The 21,778-nt window shown below is 35.5% G+C and overlaps 1 protein-coding gene and 1 pseudogene across 2 annotated transcripts; one reads left to right on the top strand and one right to left on the bottom strand.

The window, feature by feature from the left end:
* Positions 1-4,676: 4,676 nt before the first annotated feature.
* On the bottom strand, positions 4,677-7,566 carry LOC130956850 (secoisolariciresinol dehydrogenase-like; annotated as a pseudogene).
* On the top strand, positions 6,276-11,541 carry LOC130956032 (putative pentatricopeptide repeat-containing protein At1g19290). Of its 2 annotated transcripts, none has more exons than XM_057883054.1 (4): positions 6,276-6,462; positions 7,013-7,263; positions 7,362-7,437; positions 8,021-11,541. In XM_057883054.1, the coding sequence occupies exon 4, from the start codon at positions 8,238-8,240 to the stop codon at positions 10,815-10,817; it is 2,580 nt and encodes an 859-aa protein (XP_057739037.1). In that variant the 5' UTR covers positions 6,276-6,462; positions 7,013-7,263; positions 7,362-7,437; positions 8,021-8,237; the 3' UTR covers positions 10,818-11,541. The 2 variants fall into 2 exon arrangements, with proteins under 2 accessions (XP_057739037.1, XP_057739038.1); XM_057883055.1 differs by having other exon boundaries at positions 6,282-6,462; positions 7,019-7,263.
* The last annotated feature ends 10,237 nt before the right edge of the window (positions 11,542-21,778 follow it).

A 21,778-nucleotide genomic window follows, 5' to 3' on the forward strand; every position in this document is an offset into this window, starting at 1 on the left:
AGCTCATGTGTTTTATGAATTGGGTTGGGTCTTGGACCCGGTTTGGGTCCGGTTCGATCGGTTTGGCTTGTTCGGCCCAATTTTGGGCCAAAATCTTTAAATTTAGTGTCAAAATTCTTATTTTAATTATTTCTACCTCATTAACTATAAAATTAAAATTTTCTAATTTCTTTGATTAATAATTAATTTATTAGCTAATTAGTCGCTAATTTTGCAGGGTTTATACCCTACCTACTTGTATAAGAATTTTGTCCACAAAATTCAAATTTAGTTACCTGAATACAAGTATGGGTAGTCCTTTCGCATTTTGGATTCGTGTTCCCAAGTATGTTTCTCAATTCTAGTCTGACTATAAGCGACTTTAACGAGTGAAACCTATTTTCTACGTAATCATTTGACGCTGGTGTCGTCAATTCTAACCGAGATTATTTGAAGTGTCAAATCTTCTCTTACTTGAATGGACTCAGGTTCCAGAACATGACTGACATAAGGAGTATACTTTTGAAACTGCGATATGTGAAACACGTCGTGCAGGTTCGAAAGATGCGGGGGTAAGGTTATATGGTAGGCTACCGGTCCAATCCTCTTCAAAATCTGAAATGGACCAATATAACGAGGGTTTAGCTTTTTTGTTTTTATCGCTCTACTCACTCTGGTTGTTGGAGTAACCTTCAGGAACACATGTTCTCCTTCTTCAAACTCTAAAGGCTTCCACCTTTGATCAGCATAGCTTTTCTGGCGGCTTTGAGCGGTAAGCATTCGGGTTCGGATTTTCTTAATCTGTTCGGTGGTTTCAGCTACTAACTCAGGCCCTAATAAGCTTGTTTCCCCAACTTTATACCAGCATAACGGAGATTGGCACTTCCTCCCATACAGAGCCTCATACGGAGCCATTCCGATGCTCGCATAGTAACTTTTATTATACGCAAACTCCACTAGCGCCATATACTGATCCCAACTTGCCCGTTAGTCCAAAACACAAGCCCTCAACATATCCTCTAGGGTTTACATTGTCCTCTATGACTGGCCATCGGTTTGAGGATGGTACGCTGTACTTAAACTCAACTGATTTCCAAACGCCCACTGGAATGCTCCCCAAAATCTTAAAGTGAAACGAGAATCTCTGTCGGGGATTATGGTGGTAGGCACACCATGCAACCTTATAATTTTCTTGATATACAAACGTGCTAGCTCCTCTAAGGTACAATTCATCTGAATGGATAAAAAGTGAGCCGACTTTGTCAACCGATCTACAATCACCTAAATAGTGTCAAATCCAACTTGAGTTCTTGGCATACCTGACACAAAATCCATTGCGATGCTTTTCCACTTCCATTGTGAAATTTCTAAAGATTGAAGGGTTTCAGATGGTTTCTGGTATTCAATCTTGACTTTCTGATAAGTTAGGCCCTTAGAAACGTGTGACGCTACATCGGCCTTCATTCCTGGCCACCAAAACATCGCCTTCAGATCATGGTACATCTTGGTACTTCTTGGGTGGATAGAAAATCCGCTCCTATGCGCCTCCTTCAAGATATTTTGCCTCAAATTCCCGACATTCGACACGCAGATCCTACCTTTGTACCTCCATATTCCATCTCCATTCCACGAAACTCCCCATCACTTTCCTTGCTTAATTTCCCGCAACACCTTCTGTAACTCATGATCGTCTTGTTGAACTTTTAAAATTTTGGCCTTGAAGTCACTAGAGATCTGTAGTTGGTTCAGGCATACCCTCCCATCAAACTCTCCGATACACAGTCTCAAATTGCTCAAGCTTGCTCACCAACTCCTCTTCCTTAATCATCATCCAAGCAACCGTTAATGACTTTTGGCTCAAGGCGTCCGCCACAACATTAGCTTTTTCTGGGTGGTAATTTAATTCAAAATTATAATCCTTTAAAACCTCCATCCACCTCCTCTAACACATATTCAGGTCTTTTAGATCGAAAAGGTACTTTAAACTTTTGTGGTCCGAGAAGACTTGAAACTTGACGCCATATAGATAATATCTCCAGACTTTTAGAGCAAACACAACCATAGCCAGTTCAAAATTATTAGTCGGATAATTCATTTCGTGCAATCTCAACTACCATAAAGCGTATGTCACGACATTACGGTATTGCATCAGCACACACCCCCAGTCTTTAACCAAACATTTCACCCAAAAACAAAATTATATGGATAATAAGGTAAATGAACAAGGTTGTAGTTTCTCTTGGATCCCTCCCTTCCCTTCATTCTTCTATTTTAGCTTCTCAATTCAAACTTCTCATTTCCCAGCCTAATAATATAGGTAACAAACAAGAAAATCATCAAATAAAAAAGTTTGAAAACTTTACCTTAACAGAATGATGAGCCAGGGTGAAGGGGAGCAGAGAGAAGGGAAGCAGAAAGAGTCCAAAATCCTTGAACCAAGCAATAAAAAGAAGAACAAATAACAAATTAGATTTGACATCGAGATGAGAAACAAGCAACAAGAACAGGAAATTAAATTACTTTGAACAGTTGAAGTCACTGAAGGAAACTAGCAGCGACAGTAGAGACCGCCAGCAAGATTTCTTCTTCTCAATGCGAGATGAAATTGATAGTGAAGAATTTTTCCCTCATGACAAGGGGAGCAGTCCAATCGTTATTCCGGCACAGGGGACGCAGAGAGTCGAGGGGACGAGAAACCAACTGATTCGGCGAGGATGAGTGGTAAGGGGAAGCACGAGGGGAATGAGACTGAAACTGAAAGGAGGGTTGTTAAGGTTGAAACTTATGTAAATGGTCATGGACATGTAAATGAGAATCGCTGAGGGGAAGAAGATTGGGTTGTTGTGGCTGCTGCGTGGTGGACTCGTGGTGACGGTAGTGACCGGTAAAGCACGAAAAAGAGAGGAGACTGAACCCGCGAGGAAGATTGGGCGATTGAGTGAAGGCAGTGGACCCTGGACAGCACCTTCTGCACTTGTTGGGGGAAGGGACAGTCTCACACGGATGCTGTGACAGTGCATGACCTAATGCATACAGCATATTCTTTTAATTTTTTATCCGGCCGGGCAATCCAATACTTGGACCAAATCCGATTGGATAGTTAACTCGGATCCACTTTTAAATATCAGATCTGACTTCAGTCCAAAAAAACCAAGCTAAATTTGGCCCAATATCATTGGGCTTGAGTCAGGCGGATCGAACTAAATTATCTACATCTAGATTGCATGAGATAAAGACAGAAACTAAAAAATTAAGACTTGATTAACTTTTTGGATTATACTTGGAATAAAGTATACAGAATTTTGTTAAAATTTTAATTTTCATTCACAAAAATTTCAATTTCTTATATTTTCACTTTCTAAAAATATTGAATAGATTAAAATTTTAATTTGAGTCTCTAGCTATCAAATATAATATTAAATTCTAATTTTTCAATTATAATTCTAGTTTTAAACCAAATAACACCTAATTGAATATATACTTAGAGATACTTTGACAATTTTATAGCAAATAATATAAGTATTTTTTTCGATCCCCAATTATCCTCTTAAAAATAACTAAAAACAATAATGAATGTAAATTATTTGAGTTGGATTAATTTCTGCAAATAAAAATTATAAAAAATAAAATATTAAACGAACTATTTATTTACTGTGTAGACTAGTCTATTTAACCCCTTCTTTTTTTAACTAATTGCACTGAAGCTATTTAATATCTTGTTTTTATGAGCTTAACTTGAGAGAGAGAAATCTATCTGTTTAAAGCATAAATAAATTGATTTAACCCCTTCTTTTTTTAACTAATTGCACTAAAGCTATTTAATATCTTGTTTTTATGAGCTTAACTTGAGAGAGAGAAATCTATCTATTTAAAGCATAAATAAATTGATCCGATGAATTTTATCCATTTTAAAAGTTGTTTATAGCTTAAATTTTTATAATAATCTTTAAGATTTACGACTTTTACTATTTTAGTCACTCAAATTAAAATTTATTATATTGATCTTCGAGATCTAATTTCAGGCATCATATTAGTTCCTAAATCTTTTTTGGTTTTGAATCAGCAAACATTAAACACATGATTGAATGATATTGTTTCATTTTGGCATTTAAACAATACAAAAACGAAATCATTTTGGAGAATAAAACAAAATAACACGGTTTGCACCTCATAAAAACTCTTCTTAGTCTTTCATTTTTGCCTTATTTAAGCGTTAAAACGAAACGACGTCGTTTAGACTTGTATCCAGCGAGACAAATCAGAGCTAGCTCAATACGTTAATTTGTTCTCTAACTTAGTACTTTAATTTGATGAACTAAAATAATAAAAACTATAAATCTAAAAGACCATTTTAAGAATTTAGTCTTCGCTTGAAAAAAAATATTTTCTAACGAAAATAAATATTTTTTTGGTAAATAAATATTAGTAACATGAATTTTTATTGTTTAAAATTATTTTTTTATATTTAAAAAAGTCAACAAACCCCTCTCTCTCTTCAAGTTTGTTGATATGTCACTTATTATGATTTATGAAGGTTACGGAGAAGGGGGAGAAAAAATAAAAACCTCTTAATTAGTACCCAAGAAATCTTCTCTTTATTTTATTATACAGAACAGTACAATACTATTACACATCATTGAGAGCAAGACTAATAAATTAGTAAACAAAATAGGACATATATAAAACTTAAAACTTAATTAAGATTGTGAAAACAAACCGAACATTAGATTAATAGTAGTAAAACCGCCATCAATAGTTAGATTATGACCACTGATGTACTTGGACTCATCACTAGCTAAATAGAGTGCATTTTGTGCCAAATCTTCTTCCATCAAATGAACACCTTTAAAATTCGAATAAACATTTGAATACCCTTCATCATCAAGTTTGAAGAACCCTCTAATTCCAGCATTGTTAGCAACGGAGTAAGGTGACAAACAATTCACTATTATGCCAAAATTTCATAGTTCAGCAGCTGCATTCTTTGTGAGTCCAATTAAGCCATGTTTGGAACTTGTATACGCATGAGTTGCAACCTCTTCAACTCTTGAACTTACACTCCTTATATTTACAATACTACCCTTTTTGGTTGGGATCATCACTCTAGCTGCATGCTTGATTCCCAAGAAAGGCCCCGTAATGTTGACACCAAAAACGCGCTGGAAATCTGCCATGTTAGAGATATAACCATTAATGTTACCTTCTCCTATCAGCTTAAGTTTTTGGGATGAGTGGTTTCATGACATGATATCAGAGCTCTATGTCCGAAAGGTCAAGAGTTCGATCCTTGAGAACCCTAAAAAGTGAAAAAGAATAGAAAATCAAACAAAACCAAAAGAGAGGCTCTTGCTTGAGGAGGAATGTTAGAGATATAACCATTAATGTTACCTTTTCCTATCAGCTTAAACTTTTGGGATGAGTGGTTTCATGACATGCCACATCATTGTCAAGAATGCTAGGGTTAGCATCATCTATTGCTACAGCGTTGTTCACAATTGTCTAGATTTTGATACTTTGATTATTGCTATGTTAACTGCATTTTCAACATGATCTTCTTTTGCTACATCAGAATGTACATAGGTTGCGAATTTAACTCCTATGTCATCTTGGAAAGTGAGTCCTTGTTGGTCTCGAATGTCGGCACTCACCGATGCCCCTAGCCCTACCAGTAATCAAAGCCACACTTCCTTCAAATTTGCATAAATTGTAAACTGAATGGATTGCTGGGAATCTAAACTCCCGACACTTATTTAAGCAGATGACTAGGCTAAAGTTAGTTCATTTTACTCCTTTATTTTTTCAAGTAATTTTACATTTTCAGAAACCAATGCAACCAAAGATCTAGCCCAATCCAACTAACACACGTACTTAACCTTGACAAAAAGCAATAAGAATTATACTTTTCTCACACCACTCTTGTAAACTGATTATTATAGTTTTGATGCATCATGTGTGCATATATAGAGATTTGATTCAAGATAAGAGGAAAACGAAATTTTAGGTTCTAGTGTTAAAGGTGGTTTAAGTGCACACCATGACACCATACTGGCTCATGAATTCTAACCGTGCTGGATTTCGGCTTCAAAGATTTGTAATTGATATATTTTTTTCTTGTATAGTACATTGTTGGACTCATCCATGGATTTTGGGCCGATTTGTTCATTTCCAAAAACAAGCTTGACAAAAACGAAAAAGGCCCTTATTGAATAAGCCAACCAAAGATCTAGCCCTAAACAATAAACATACTTACCGAGTTACTCTCAGCCCTCTCTGAGCCTCGATCCCTCCTTCGTGCCCCCTGCTCAGCCTCAATCGATCTTCTTCTCCGTGCGGGCGCTGCACTGGTCGACTTCTTCTTCTCGCGCTGCTCTCCTCTCCTCTCCGTGCTGCTCGCGACTCAGTCCGAAGCTCAGTCACCCCGCCGCCAGCCCCTCCGCCACCTCAGCTCAGCTGCTCCTTCCCCTGTTCTCAAGCTCATCTCAGGTAAACTGTTATTTTCAGTTTTTTATTTTATTTTAATTTAGGTCTGATTATAATTAAGCTCAGTCACGCCACCACTACAGATAATTTTTTAAATTAAGGTCTGATTATAAATTTTAATTTGTTCTAATTTTTAAGCTAATGCTTGATTTGTTCTGATTCTTAATCTTTTCTAATTTTTTAAATTTGTCCTGATTATACGATGCTTTATTGTTCTGATCATATGGTTGATTTGTTCTGATTATATTGATCTAATTTATTAGCATTACCATGGTTGATTTCTCTGTTGCTGAATTATATGGTTGATTTCTCTGTTGCTGAATTATATGGTTGATTTGTTCTGGTTTTAAGTTAATGTTCTGTGTTTAGGATGTATAAGACTTTAGACCATGTTATAATATTTTGTGTTATTTGTATGTTACTTAAATATTTTTGTTATTACTTATTAGTATTGCCTGGTGATTATGCTTTAGTTCTAGAATTTGATTGCTGCTTTGTATATGTTTTCTAAGTGAATTTTATCTCTTTTCAACCTTAACAATCCTCCTTTCAGTTTCAGTCTCATTCCCCTCACGCCTCCCCTCAACACTCATCCTCGACGGCCGCTTCCAGCCATCCTCGCCAGCTAGTTTCTCGTCCCCTCGACTCTTACCGTCCTCTGTGCCGGAATTAGGATTGGACTGCTCCCTCTGGCATTAGGGGAAAATTTTTCAGTATCAGTTCCATTTCGCATTGAGAAGAAGAAATCTCACTTGCGATCTCTGCAGTTGCTGCTAGTTTCCTCTGGTGACTTCAACTGTTCAAGTAATTTAATTTCCTGTTCTTGTTGCTTGTTTCTCATCTCTATGTCAAATCTGATTTGTTATTTGTTCTTGATGCTGCTGTTAATTTTCTGCCTCCAGAGATATTCTTCTTCTTCTTCAGGGATTTTGGACTATTTCTGCTTCCCTTCTGTCTGTGCCCCTTCAACCTGTTAAGGTAAAGTTTTCTACCTTTTTATTTGAAGTTTAAATTGAGAGGAGGCTAGAAGAGAGGAGGCTAGAAGAGAAGAATGAAGGGAAGTGATGGACCAAAAGAAACTAGAACCTTGATAACCTTAGTATCCATATAATTTTGGTTTTTGTGTCAGTTTGAAATGTTTAGTTAAAGACTGGTTTATATATGTGATTGAACTTGATAGTTCTACTTAGCTCTGCATATAACTATAGCTTCTGCATATATTGAGAGAGAGAGAGAGGATAAAGGAGAAGAATGAAGGAAAGAGAGGGAGCAAAAAGAGACAAGAACCTTGCTCTCCTCGAATGAAGCTACAACTTTGCCCGTTTGCCTCCTTTGAATAGCCTGAATTTTGCCATCTTCCTATCCTGAAAAAAAAAAAGAAAAAACTAGCCGAGCTAAACATATGAAATTAGACAAATTGCAAGAGAAAAATGAGAGTTTCAACTCTCAATTCTACTTATATAGAGTAAATTTCTCTGCGAATTTTAACATTATTCACTAATATTTAAATCTTTCAAACTTCTCTTGACTGTAACTCGGCTAATTTCTTATTAATGTGCAGGTTCACTTTTTCAAATTTGCAGCAGTGGAAAAAGTGTGAAAGTCCGATGTAATCACTGACTGCCTGCATGTGCTGCACCCTTTTTGTCTCAGCTTGACACCTCACCTTCATCTCCTTCTTGCTACATAACTTTATATTTTAGTAGATAGCAACTGCAGGCTGTCCATCAGTAACCAAATTGATCCAAAGCAGCTATGTTAGCATCTCTCCCCAATCAATGTTTTTTTCCCTCTCTAAACCCATTCTCCATCGACATTGTCTTCTTTTGTTTCCACTTCCTCGCCACAGATCCATTCACCACACTTCCCAACTTCAATGGAAGCTTCGAGAAGAATACAACCTCCCCTACCCAGAGCTCCTTGACCGCATTTCCCACCTCCTCCTCCTCGGCCGCCCACACGCCCTCTCCCGCCTCTCATTCCAGTTCTCCGACCACCTCACTGATGCCCTCCTCCGCCGCCTACGCCTCCACCCCTCTGCCTGCCTCGAATTCTTCCAAATCGCCGCCAACCACCAGACCTATGGCCCTCACTTCAAGTCCTACTGTCTCATTGCCCATATTCTTGCCCGAGCCAGAATGTACCCCGAAACGCGGTCATTTCTGCACAAACTTGTATCTCTATATTGCAAGAACAATTACTGGACGTTCGCAGTTTGGGATGAGATAGTTGCCGTTTACCGGGAATTCAGGTTTTCACCTGTGGTTTTTGACATGATTCTTAAGGTTTTTACGGAGAAAGGGATGACTAAGGCTGCACTCCATGTGTTTGATGAAATGGGAAGGTTGGGTAGGACCCCGAGTTTGAGGTCCTGCAATTTCTTGCTGGCCAAGTTGGTTAGTACCAATGAAGGAAGCATTGCTTTGATGGTTTTCGAGCAGATTGAGAGGATGGGGATTGTGCCCGACGTGTATATGTGTAGTATTGTTGTGAATGCGCATTGTTGCGAGGGAAAGCTTGATCGGGCTGTAGAGTTTGTGGAGAAGATGGAAAGGATGGGATTTGAGACTAATGTTGTGACCTACAATGCTTTGGTTAATGGGTATGTTAATGTGGGGGATGTAGAAGGTGCTGAAAGGGTGATTGGTTTGATGTTGGAAAAAGGAATTTTGAGGAATGTGGTTTCTTGTACATTGTTGATGAAAGGTTATTGTAAGAAATTTAGGGTGGAAGAAGCAGAAAGGGTGCTTCGTGATGTGGAGGAGGATGAGATGCTGGTTGTGGACGAACGTGTTTACGGTGTTCTTGTGGATGGGTATTGTCAGGTGGGAAAAATGGATGATGCTGTTAGGATTCGAGATGAGATGTTGAGGGCCGGATTGAAAATGAATATTTTTGTCTGTAATTCTTTGATTAATGGGTATTGTAAGCACAGTCAGGTTTGCAAAGCTGAGGAAGTGTTTAGGAATATGTCATGTTGGAATTTGAGGCCAGATTCTTATAGCTATAATACATTGTTAGATGGATACTGCAGAGAAGGGGAAATAAGTAAAGCATTTATGCTCTGTGAAGAGATGTTGCATGAAGGTATTAGTGCATCGGTTGTGACCTACAATACTGTTATGAAGGGATTGGTTCGTGTGGGTTTATATGACGATGCTTTGTGCCTTTGGAATTCAATGATACAAAGAGGTGTTGTTCCCAATGAGGTCAGCTACTGTACACTTCTTGATTGCTTTTTCAAAATGAGAGACTTGGAGAGGTCTATGAGGCTGTGGAAAGAAATTTTAGGCAGGGGATTCACTAAAAGCACAGTTGCGTTCAATACAATGATTAATGGATTATGCAAGATGGGGGAAATGGTTGAAGCAGTGGCTATTTTCATTAGGATGGAGGAACTTGGATGTTTACCAGACGAAATAACATATAGGACCCTGAGTGATGGCTATTGTAAAAGTGGTAATATTCTTGAAGCATTTAGAATTAAAGCTGTAATGGAAAGACAAGCAATTTCTCCGTCCATCGAAATGTACAATTCCCTTATTGATGGACTTTTTAAGTCTAAGAAGTCTAACGATGTCGCTAATCTCCTTGTTGAGATGCAAACAATTGGATTATCACCAAATGCTGTTACCTATGGAAGCCTAATTTCTGGATGGTGTGACGAGGGGAAGCTAGATAAAGCTTTTAATTTATATTCTGAGATGATTGAAATGGGTTTCACGCCTAATTTGGTGATCTGTAGCAAAATTGTTAGCAGCCTTTATAAGTTTGACAGAATCAACGAAGCAACTGTGATTCTGGACAAAATGGTGGATTTTGATCTACTTACAATTCATAAGTGTTCTGATAAGTTTGTTGAAAATGACATCATAAGTCAAGAAGCTCGGAAAATTGTCGATTCCCTTGATAAAAGTGATATGTGTAATTCTCTTCCAAATAACATTATGTATAACATAGCTATTGCAGGGCTTTGTAAATCTGGGAAGGTTGAGGAAGCAAGAAGTTTTTTGTCAATATGGTCATCTAGAGGCTTTCTTCCTGATAATTTCACATACTGCACCTTAATTCATGCTTATTCCATGGCTGGCAATGTGGATGATGCTTTCAACTTAAGGGATGAGATGCTGGGAAGAGGGATTATTCCAAATATCACTACATACAATGCACTAATAAATGGTTTGTGCAAATTAGGAAATATGGGTCGAGCACATAGACTTTTTGCTAAACTTCATCGCAAGGGCTTAGTTCCTAATGCTGTTACCTATAACATACTAATCGGTGGTTACTGTAGAATTGGTGATCTTAATGAAGCCTCTAAATTGAGAGAGAAGATGGCAGAAGAAGGGATTTCTTGAATCCATACACTGCTGTGATCAGTGATCTTTTGGGGGACACTTCATTGCTTCTGGATCAAGCTCTTCTGGTAGATCTTAAGCAAATTCTTCCCTGATGCTTAAATTTTAGAAGTTATAAGCACCAGTCTTAATACTACACATCTACAACCATGTGCTGATGCATCAGTTTCAAACCAAGTCAAAATTCCTACTTGCAGATGCTTTCAGGTTCATAATAGCCCTATGGGGTTGAATGTAGAGTTTCATTCTTTTTGTTAAGGAATGCTAGATGGGTTATATAATTTTGGTTTCTATTACAATGATCAGAGAATCTGTATGATGCTTTTTTCTGGATGTGTCATTGCTCATTGGCCTATAAAGTGCTCATAGCACATGCTAATGACTCTGATATGGATTGATCCGCTACTATATTTAAGGTGCCGTCGGAACTCAATTCAGAATCCGATGTTGAGCTTAGCAATTTCTGCATAAGAGTGAATTCCTCAAAGAGGGTTATTTGCAAGAAGACGTGGCACAAGCAGCAATTAAATACATTACTGTATCTGTAATTCTGTATGTTAACTTTTGCTCCTTAACAGCCATGATTCTGATTTTTCCTCGAAACTTTATTACAACATGTATAATTCCTACAGAATTCATATTTGGTGAATTATATATATATATATATATACCCCAACAGGATATTATGACAAACATTTATCAAATTTATTACATTAGTACAGACTAATCATTCATAGCTAGTTGGCTGCAATATAATTTGATAAATAAATAATATTCTGTCTAAATATATATACCTGAAGTAAAATTATCCTTCAACTTTATTCTTAAGTGTTAACTTTATTAAAACTTTTAAGCTAAAAGTATAGTTTTCAATCTATGATTTGCAGCTTGTTATGGATTGGGAACCTTGGACAATTTATATCGATCAACTTGCTTCTAAGCAATGACCCAAACAAAAAATATTTAGATTCATCGTTTTTAGTAAACTAATAAACAATTATGAAACGTGACTTTATTCAAGAAATGGATAATCAGGGTAACCAAGAACAAACGACCATTTGCAACAAGATCTGAAGTTGTTTTCGCCTCTTTTGGTTTATGTTTTGTTCGAGTGAGTTTGTTTGACCAATCCAATACTTGTTAGCTGAAATTCACTGCTATAATATTAGTTCCTAGTTAAGTCGAAAGAAGAATCATCTTTAGAAGTCAATATTGTGTCACCAAGGGACGCTTTGGGTAGCTATCATACTGAATCTTGTGGACAATATTTTCTTTCCAACAACACCTATTACATTATTGCATTCATTTTTACAACAGCAAAAAAGTGTATATAATTTCACTTGTTTTGTAAAACCCGATTGCAACAAATTTCTATATTGATTAACCATTAAACATAAACTCAAATTAACATTTAACAATCAAGAAGCCTTTCACAGTAACAAAGTCCTTAACCAAATTAAATAATTATATACTCCAAGATATAATCTAATAATAATTCACAATTATTCAATTTCAACCGGCTGATAACTTCTGTGAATAGATTTTTCGTTGAATTTGAGTCACTTAATTGGATCTAATTGGCAAAAACGCTTAGATATATAACTAGACTGAATATATATTATGGTCTTGATAATAATAATAATAATAATAATAATAATAATAATAATAATAATAATAATAATAATAATAATAATAATAATAATAATAAATCTCTAAATTTAATAAACAAATTTATTATATTATTTATTTAATTGAATAATATATATAAAATAATAATAAAATATCTGACACATAATAAGTTAGATTATAGTGATATTATTTATTTTTAATTTAATAATGTTATATGTTCATTAAATATTGTTATTTTGGGTCAATATTTATTTGTAATAATTTATACTTATCGTTACAAAAATTTGTACACAAAAAATATATAATTTATATCTATATTTATCAAAATTTATACATATTAATCAATACAAATTACGTTTATATTTATTAAAATTTACATAAGGGTAATAAAAGAAAAAGATTATTTTTTTATTATTAAGAATGCAGATGGGGAAGTATTAAGTCAAAGGAAAGAATGAAACTTTTGTGTTTAGGTAAACAAATTCTGTGTTTTGTTAAAAAAAAAAAAACTATTTTTTTCCTTTTTTTTCAAATTATCGTAAAAAAATTTCTATATTTAGGTTAAAAAACTTTCTATTTAGCGAAATACATTTTTATATTTTTTTTTTGTATTTTTTAAAATTTTTTAATGTTTATGACAAAAGTTTCTGTGTTTTTTATGTTTCTCTTAAAAAAATTTCTTTTTTTATGGTAAAATTTTTTTATGCTTATCCTAAAGTTTAGTTTCGTCTATAGTGTTCCTTTCGAGACATTTATATATTTAAATTTTTTTGAACAATTTACTTATTTAAAATAATTGGAGCTCAAATTTATACAAATGTAAATAATTTATATTTTGGTACTAACTCTAATTTATGTAAACTGTTATAAATAGAATTTTTAAAATTTTCATATAAACCGCCATATCCTATTGCAAATTACGTGTAAGCATTGATAAACATAAACCAGTGTAGCTTATTAAGGAGAATTATCTGATCATATATAAGAACTAAATTGTAGAAACCATTATAGGTTACCGCAGATTATAAATAAATTTGGTGACATAATTCGATGTAGCTTGCAGTAGATTACGTATTGAATATTTTTTGGATAAATTAAATTTTTTGAAGTTAAATAATTTCATAATTTTATATTAAATTTTTAAAATAAAAATTTTATTTCATATGTATTTTTTATTTTTTATTTCTCTTCTTTATTCTTTTACTTTCTCATAAAACTTTTTAAAAAGGAAAAAAAAAAGATAGACATAAAAAAAAGAAAACCACACAAACAAAAAAGAAAAAGAAGAAGAAAGAAAAAAATAACGAGGAATAATATAATAAGAACAATAACTTATTTACTAAATATTTTTAAAGTTGTATTGAATAACAATCGTCTAAAATTTTATGAGATTTGAGGATATCCATCATCAAAAACCCCTAAATCTTTTCAAATTTTACTTCATAACTTCATTCAAATCTCATGTTATCACCAGCATCTTGGACTTCTCCAACACTCATGCCAATTTTTTATTTAGAGGGTGTTGAAATCTTGTGATTTTGATTCTTTAGGGGTGCTCTAGATCTAAGTGGGTTCCATCCCAAACTCGAGTGGGTTAAGGTAAGGAAGCTCAAACCATTTATTATCCATGGTTTTAAGTTAAGATCTAGTATAAATGTTGAGTTATTATTGTGATTAGATTGTGTGGATTAACTTGGCTTGTTTGGAGTTGGTTTTTGGTGTGGATTGGTGCGGAACTTGTGATTGGAGAAAGATTGATCAATCTTGGAGGCTTTGGTTGGAGCTTGATTCCAATTTGGTAAGAAAAATTCAACGTTGGAAAAAATCGCCATCGTTAAGGTACGGGTCTTGATTTCGGGTAGACATAGTGTAAAAGTATGTGAAAACTTAGTTTAATTGTCTATGAGATCGGATTGAATGGAATTGGTTGATATTGTGTTGATTAGTTGTGATTTGTGAATTGAGTGGGTATTGAGTGGTATGAATGTGTATATGAACGAGTTGAATTGAATATATAGTTTGTGATATGCTTGATTATAATGTCAATTGGTATGGAAAATTGGGCCGAAGGTCAAGATAGAGTGAGATATTCCTTATATGGTAAACCCTGGTAAGTGGTGAATTTGTCATGAGTGAATTGTTGTTTGGATTGATGAGAAATTGGTGAATGGCTTGTTGATTGATTATTGATGGAAAGCTTTAGAAATGATTGGTTGATTGAAATTGGTTAATTAAGTGTTGAATGGTTAGAAAATGGTGAATGAGTGTTAAGAATACTTAGTAAAGGTTTTAGTATGGTTTGGGATTGAGTTGGATGGAAAATTGGTGAAAATGAACTTTGGTATAAATTTGGTATAAACCAGTTTTTAACCAACTTTGACATGCCGTAACTTGGTTCTCAGACCTTTAAATTTTGTGAAACTTATCTTAAATTAAAATGGACAAAAAATGATAAAACAAAAAAGCTATGTGTGCTTGAAGTTTGTGGTTAAAAACTGAATTCTGCAGAAATTGCCAAAAATTGAGGTCATGCGTCCGCATGAGGGGTGTTACAGAAGTGAAAGAGTTTTGTACGCATGCTATGCATATGCACAAAAGCAAGGTCATATGTATGCACGACCCATGCATACGCACAGCTTGTATTTCAGAAATGAATCTTTTTTGTGCGAGTTCCGTGCGTTCAAGCAATAAGGGGGTTCATGCGTACGCATGAGGCATGCGTACGCACGACTGTCTTATTTTCGAAGAAATGTTGTTTTCAACTTTGCCTATGCAGACTGCTCTTTCACCTCTGTAATCCCTGTTTAAGATCCGATAACTCGTTTTAAGGTGGAGAATGAGTATGAGCATAATGAGGGAACGAATTTGATGAATTTGAATAAGATTGCAGATTGGAGTATCAAAGATAATGATGGATTGATGAGAGCTTATGATTATTGAACTTACTGATTACTAAATTAACATAAGACATAAATGATGAGATTGATGATAACTGAGTATGGCCCGATTGGCTGACTTGGCAAGGTTTGGGTGATATCTCGCTTGTTCTGTAGTTGTGGCATATTTGTAGGGACGGAGGTTTTATCCTGCCTGTTGTGAGGACGGTGGTGTTATCCCGCTTACGAGATGAAAAAATTGGTAAACTAAATGAGAATGGGGTTAATGAACTTAATGGTTTTAAAAGTTGATTGAAGACTTTACTGAGAACTGAGGTTTACTCGTGGCAAGGACAGTAGTGAATCTCATTTGCACACTGAGCAGGGTTATACCCGAATAAAGACGGTTAGTTAATCCTGCTTGTTCATGATTTTTCGGGTAAGGACAGTGGTTAATCCTGCTTACTCGAGATTTGCAGCAATGGCAAGGACAGTAGTTAATCCCACTTGCACATTGATTGAGATGTGTTTCGGACAAGGACGATGGTTAATTCCACTTGTTCGAAGTATCAGACAAGGATGGTGGTTAATCCCGCTTGCATTTTTGGGGTAAGGACGGTTGGTGAATCCTACTTGCTTGTGGAACCTACGAGTAAGGACAGTTGGTTAATCCCGCTTACTCTTGTCGGGTTCTGGCAATAAAAACCGATGCGTGAGCTCATGGCCAGTAGGACAGGCATGCATCATTTGTATTTATGTGTATTGATTAGGTGTGCATCTTGTATTTGGCTTGCCTTCTTGATTAATTGTATTTATATGCTACCTGATCTAATTGCTTTATCTATTCCCTTTACTTGTGTGTTCATTGTATTATTTTGTATGTGCTTGAACAATTGAGAAGTCCCTTATGCTGGCGATGGTAACCCTGAGGGCTATTCTTGACGAGATGTTAATGATAGAATGATTGGACAATGGAAATGGATATCGATTGAGAATTTGAAATCCCTGGATAGATACAAGGGTTATAGTTTGTCCCCACTTGCTCCGAGTTGAGAAATTGAGAGTACTAGTATGACTGATGACTTGTATTGAGACTATTGAGATTTTACTAAGACGGTTGAGGCTAATGATGATAATTGATACCCTTGAGATTGAATGTTGCTAATAATAATTGTAGAGATGAATAAGACCGAAAGGGCTTAATATAGAAGAATGAACAATAATGATATTGAAAGAATTAATAGCTTAGTGTTGGGTAGAATTGACATTAGAGACAGTTGACAAGGGCTGAGACTTAGTAACTTAACACTGTTGGGATTAGAAAGGACCCTAAGCTTGAATCTTGAATGATTGGATTTTAGGTTTTTCTAGCGGGTTCATATCCTTTTACTACCTTACTGGGAACCATCGGGTTCTCACCCTTTTTTGGATTTGGTTTTTCAGATGCAGGACATGGTGTACCTTGCTGAGCATGCCGTACTATCTGTGGAAAGTAAAGACTCCTCTTTATTTTGTACTTAAATGTATATTTCTCCACTTTTATATATGCATACATGTACCTCTCTTTGAGACTGATTTATGGAGAAATAGGTTGTATTTTGTTTACTTCTGAGTTGTATTATACCTTCTAGTCGATCTTATCTTTGCAGGTCGATACTAGTATTTGCTATGTATTTCCTTTGAACTCTTTTATATATATATATATATATATATATATATATATATATATATTTCTGTCTTCGTGTTTATCGTCGACGTTCGAGTGTGATGTGACTATTGGTTATATCTTTTCTTCACATCCTCCTAGTTAAATTATATTCCTTCAATCTATACATATGTACTTTGTTTTTAGAGGTCATAATGCCTCACCACCTTTGACTTATGACTGCAGCGTAAGGCCTTGTGTGGTAGGGTGTTACATTATGGTATCATAGCAGTTCATTCCCGTAGAGCCTAGGGAATGGACTGACTATATTTCTGAGCATACTCTAAATTGCGTGTAAATGCTATTTAGAATATCTTCTTGATAAATATAGCATGCTCATGAGCATACTTTTGGGACTTTGAAGTACTAGACTTGAGATATTGAGACTGATCACATTGATATCAATTGTTTGGTGTGAACAAGACATGAATGGTGCCTCATGAATGTGGACAGAGAGGAAATGAAGAACCCAGACCGATGAACAATTAGGTTGACTTTATTGCTGCTCTGGAGAATATGGCTACTACTATGCAAGCTGCTGTTGAGATTTTAGAGCAGAATGTCAGAAATGGAAACGAAGATGGAGCTAATGGACCTAACGAAAGATCGATGACGTTGGCTACTTTTCTGAAGGTGAACCCACCAATTTTTAGGGGTACCACAAACCCTACCGAAGCAGATAACTGGTTCCAGGCGATGGAAAAAGCGTTACAAGCTCAACACGTATCGAAAGATCAATACGTGGAGTTTTCCACATTTCAATTAGTGGGAGAAGCCCATTTCTGGTGGCGAGGAGCTCGTCGTTTACTATAGCAAGGTGATGTAGTGATAACTTGGGATGCCTTCCGAGTGGAGTTCTATAAGAAATACTTTCCAAGCTCGGTTAGGGCGGCTAAGGAGTTGGAACTGATGCAGCTGAAGCGGGGTTCTATGACTGTGGTAAGTATAACAATAGGTTTAAGGAGCTGTGTCAGTTTTCGAGGGTCTGCCAAGGTGCTCTAGAGAGTTATGAGGAGTGAAAGTGTATTAAGTACGAAGGTGGACTTCAGAGTGACATCATGAGTGTCATTGTGCCTATGAAGGTCTGATTCTTTTCTGAGTTGGTGAACAAGGGCCGAGTAGTGGAAGAATGCCCGAGGAAGACTACAGAGGTGAGAGACAACCACCGAGAGTTCTCTAAGAAGAGTCAAGACAAAGATTTCGCACCGATGGGACAAGACTTTAAGAGGAGCGGCCATGCATCGCAATACCCACAAGATCGAAATGATTTTTGGAGGAATGACAACTATCGAGCACATGGTAGGAAAAAGCAGGCAAGGACTCAGCCAGACCAGCTGAGGTATGATAGATGCGGGACCTACCACCCAGACAGGCCATGCAGGGTTGGATCGAGCTTGTGTTTCAACTATGGATTGCCAGGGCACGTTCGCCGAGAGATTCAGGATGCCGGTTGGTCGCAACAAGGATGAGGTAATTGTAAAACTAGTAACTGAATTCTAATAGTATTGCATGATATTAAGACATTGTATTTATTCATAGCTATGACGAAAATGAGGAATTAGGACTGAAAGTGCAATCTTAGTACCGAACTTGATTGTGCCGCATAGAGTGTTGCCGTTAGGACTGGAGGAACCCAAAGAGATTTTTAGTTGACATAGATGAATGGTCAAATTCTTAATGACAAACGATCAGAGTGGCTAAACGAAAGCGCGTGGGAGCATCGAAATATTATATGATGGTGGATAATGAAATATTTATTTTGGATTATATATATTATATTTGATCTTAATAATATTATTAATGATATTTGGAAAAAAAAAGAATTTAAAATCTGGATTTAAAAAAAAATAAATGAGTAAAAGTCACGGTTAGCTATGATCATATTTTAAAATATGGCAATAGATAAAGTCGCAATTAAAAAACTTGATCATATAAAGTTTAAGATCACATTAAAAATTGTAGCTATAGAAGATACTAAGACCGCGGTTTAAAAACGTTATTATAGAAAGATTAACGTCACAGTTAAAAATAATGATTATAGATTGGCTAAGGTCACGGTTATTGATAAACTACAATCTTATGGTTTATTTTGGATTGAAATGAGTGGATTTTGTCAACTTATTTTGCACTTATTTACCCAAATTTGAATGCTTTTATGATTTCTTCCGAAATTACGTTTAAGAGTTAAAAATATGCTTTTTAGGCCTTAAAAATGTCAATTTTAACCACTTCTGTTTTTATTCGATGCTATGATACATTTGTTGAGTGATTTCAGGTTCAATAGGGCAAGGATGACTTGGAAAGATGGAATGGAAGCATGCAAAAGTGGAAGAATTATGAGGAATTGAATATTTGAGAATTTGGCACTTGCGCGTATGCATGGACCATGCATACGCATAACATGAAGCGCGTGCCTCACTTAAAAGAGCACGTGCCAATGATTTCTGGACCAATTTTTGGGCCCAATTTAGCTCAGTTCTGAAGGAAGAAAGGCCAAAACTGAGGAGGGTGGAGAGACTCAAGGATACACTCATTCACATAGTTAGGGTGGAGAGACTCAAGGATACACACATTCACATAGTTTTTTTGGCTAGTTTTTGTTCTTAGTTTTCTAGAGAGAGAAACTCTCTCTTCTCTCTAGGTTTTAGTGTTCTTTGATCATTTTTTATTCTGTTTCTTGGATTGAATCTTATTTAATTTCAGTTTTGTTACCTTAATTGTAGTTTCTCTAGTTTTAATTTCACTTAGAAACCTTGCAAGTTATTTTCTCTTAGTTCGTTAATTTCTAGATCTTGTTAAACTTTAAATTTCTATTAATGCATTGAGGTCTTTATATTTTATATGTGTTATTTGAGTTATTATTGTTGATAATTGTTAGTGGGTAGATTCAATTCTTTTTATCACCCACCAAGTGTTTGATAGAATGTTTACTTTAATTATGAAGTAGATTTTCATTCTTGGCTTGGGGGTTCAGTAATTAGGGACCCTTGAGTTGTCAATGTCCAATATTGATTGGTAATTTAGCGTCGGTAGTTGGTTTGGTTTCTACTAACGCTAGTCTTTCACTAAGTCTAATTAGTGAGTTGGCTAGGATTTGTGGATTGAAATCAATTATGTCTACTTGACTTTCCTTCGATGTTAGAGGATGATGAAGTAAGAATTACTCTTAATAATTACCATGTTTGTGGTTGACAACAAGGATAAGAAGTCTAATTTCTCACCCCTAGCCAAGGCCCTTTTTGATTAATTGATTGCCATCTCTTTCGTTGACTTTATCCTCTTAACTCTTTTAGCTTAGATTTGTTGGTTCTTAGTATTGTTTTCTTTTTATTGTTATCATCTTAATTGCGTGCTTGCTAGACAATTGTTTACTTGCATATTGTTCTTACTTGTTGCAATTTATTTGCTAATTGTTCTTTGACTTTTAGTTACTTTACTTTTTTTGTATTCATATTCAAAATTCCCGAATTTTCTAACCAATGATGTGTATCCAACTGCAAGTCCTAGGAAAAATGACCCGAGATTCTATTTCCGGTTATTGATTTGACTTTTGTGACATTTTATAAACTTCGATTGAGGGTTAGTTTCTGGTTCAGACTATACTTGCGACACACTTGAGTTTGAAAACTTGTGAAATTCTAAACCAACATCTAAACCTCATCGAGTTTTTAGTGCCGTTGTTGGGGACTTGCATATGTGTGCCATATTATTGGTTGGTCTTAATATGTGCATATGTGAATAGTTACTTTTTGATTGTTTCCTTGTTCTTGTTAATAGTTAGGATTTATGCTCAATAGTAATTGGTAATTACTTTCCTTTAGTTGTTTTCTTTAGTAGTAATTGCATGAACTCTATGTATCCTACGTTGAATGACGCGGTCATTGCCAGAACCGAGCTTAGCCCTGTTTGATCCATAAATTGAAAGAACCTTGTTACACATTAGGCAACCTCGGTGCCGATTGGCCTTTGTGGATAGTGAAGCGGCTTTTGCCGAATCACCTTCTCCTTCTGAGATTGATTCTGAGTCTTCATTCAACGAAGGAACCATTTATTCCTCTATTGATACTTTTGACACCTCCTTGTCTAATACAGGTGTTGAAGATATGGCTACTCCAAGAAGAGTTACTCTTAAGGAAGTGGGAACCCCTGATATTACTCTTCAACCACTCCGAATTCGATATCCAAAATTGGATTTCAAATTTTATTTTAACTCAATAGCATTTAAAAAAAATCAATAGTCTTTCTTACACATAAAATATTGTGAAAGTTTGCATTGTAAACTTTATAGCAGAGTCTCAAATTTAATTTTATGCATTGTATCAAACAATATAAATTAACAAGCATTATATGATTTATATAGATACTTTTGTTAAATATTAACAGTATTTTTGAAAATTTTTTAAAATTTTAAGAATGAAAATGTATATTTCTCCTTATAATAAAATAAAAAAGTTAAATCTCAAAGTGGTCCCTGAACTTGCAATCGAACTTCAATATCGTCCCTCACCTTGCAGTTGTCCCAATTTTATCCCTGAACTTAAAAAGGTGACTCATGGTCGCCCTTGAGGTATTTTTTGATAACAAAATGATGACGTGATCCGACGGAGGCTATGTTGAAAGCCATCCTGGACTGGTGAACTGTCGCCATTTCATTTTTGGCACGAAATAGAGTAGAAACGACGTCGTTTGGGGTATTTAGAGAGGTTTTAATATGTTGGTGTTACTATTTTTCTCTGTCTCACGAAGTCTCT

The sequence above is a fragment of the Arachis stenosperma genome, chromosome 10 (genome assembly GCF_014773155.1).
Source record: "Arachis stenosperma cultivar V10309 chromosome 10, arast.V10309.gnm1.PFL2, whole genome shotgun sequence".
Lineage (NCBI taxonomy): Eukaryota > Viridiplantae > Streptophyta > Magnoliopsida > Fabales > Fabaceae > Arachis > Arachis stenosperma.

Excerpts from the sequence above, each read along its gene's own strand:
- LOC130956032 (XM_057883054.1), top strand. The coding sequence starts at position 8,238 with ATGTTTTTTTCCCTCTCTAAACCCATTCTCCATCGACATTGTCTTCTT.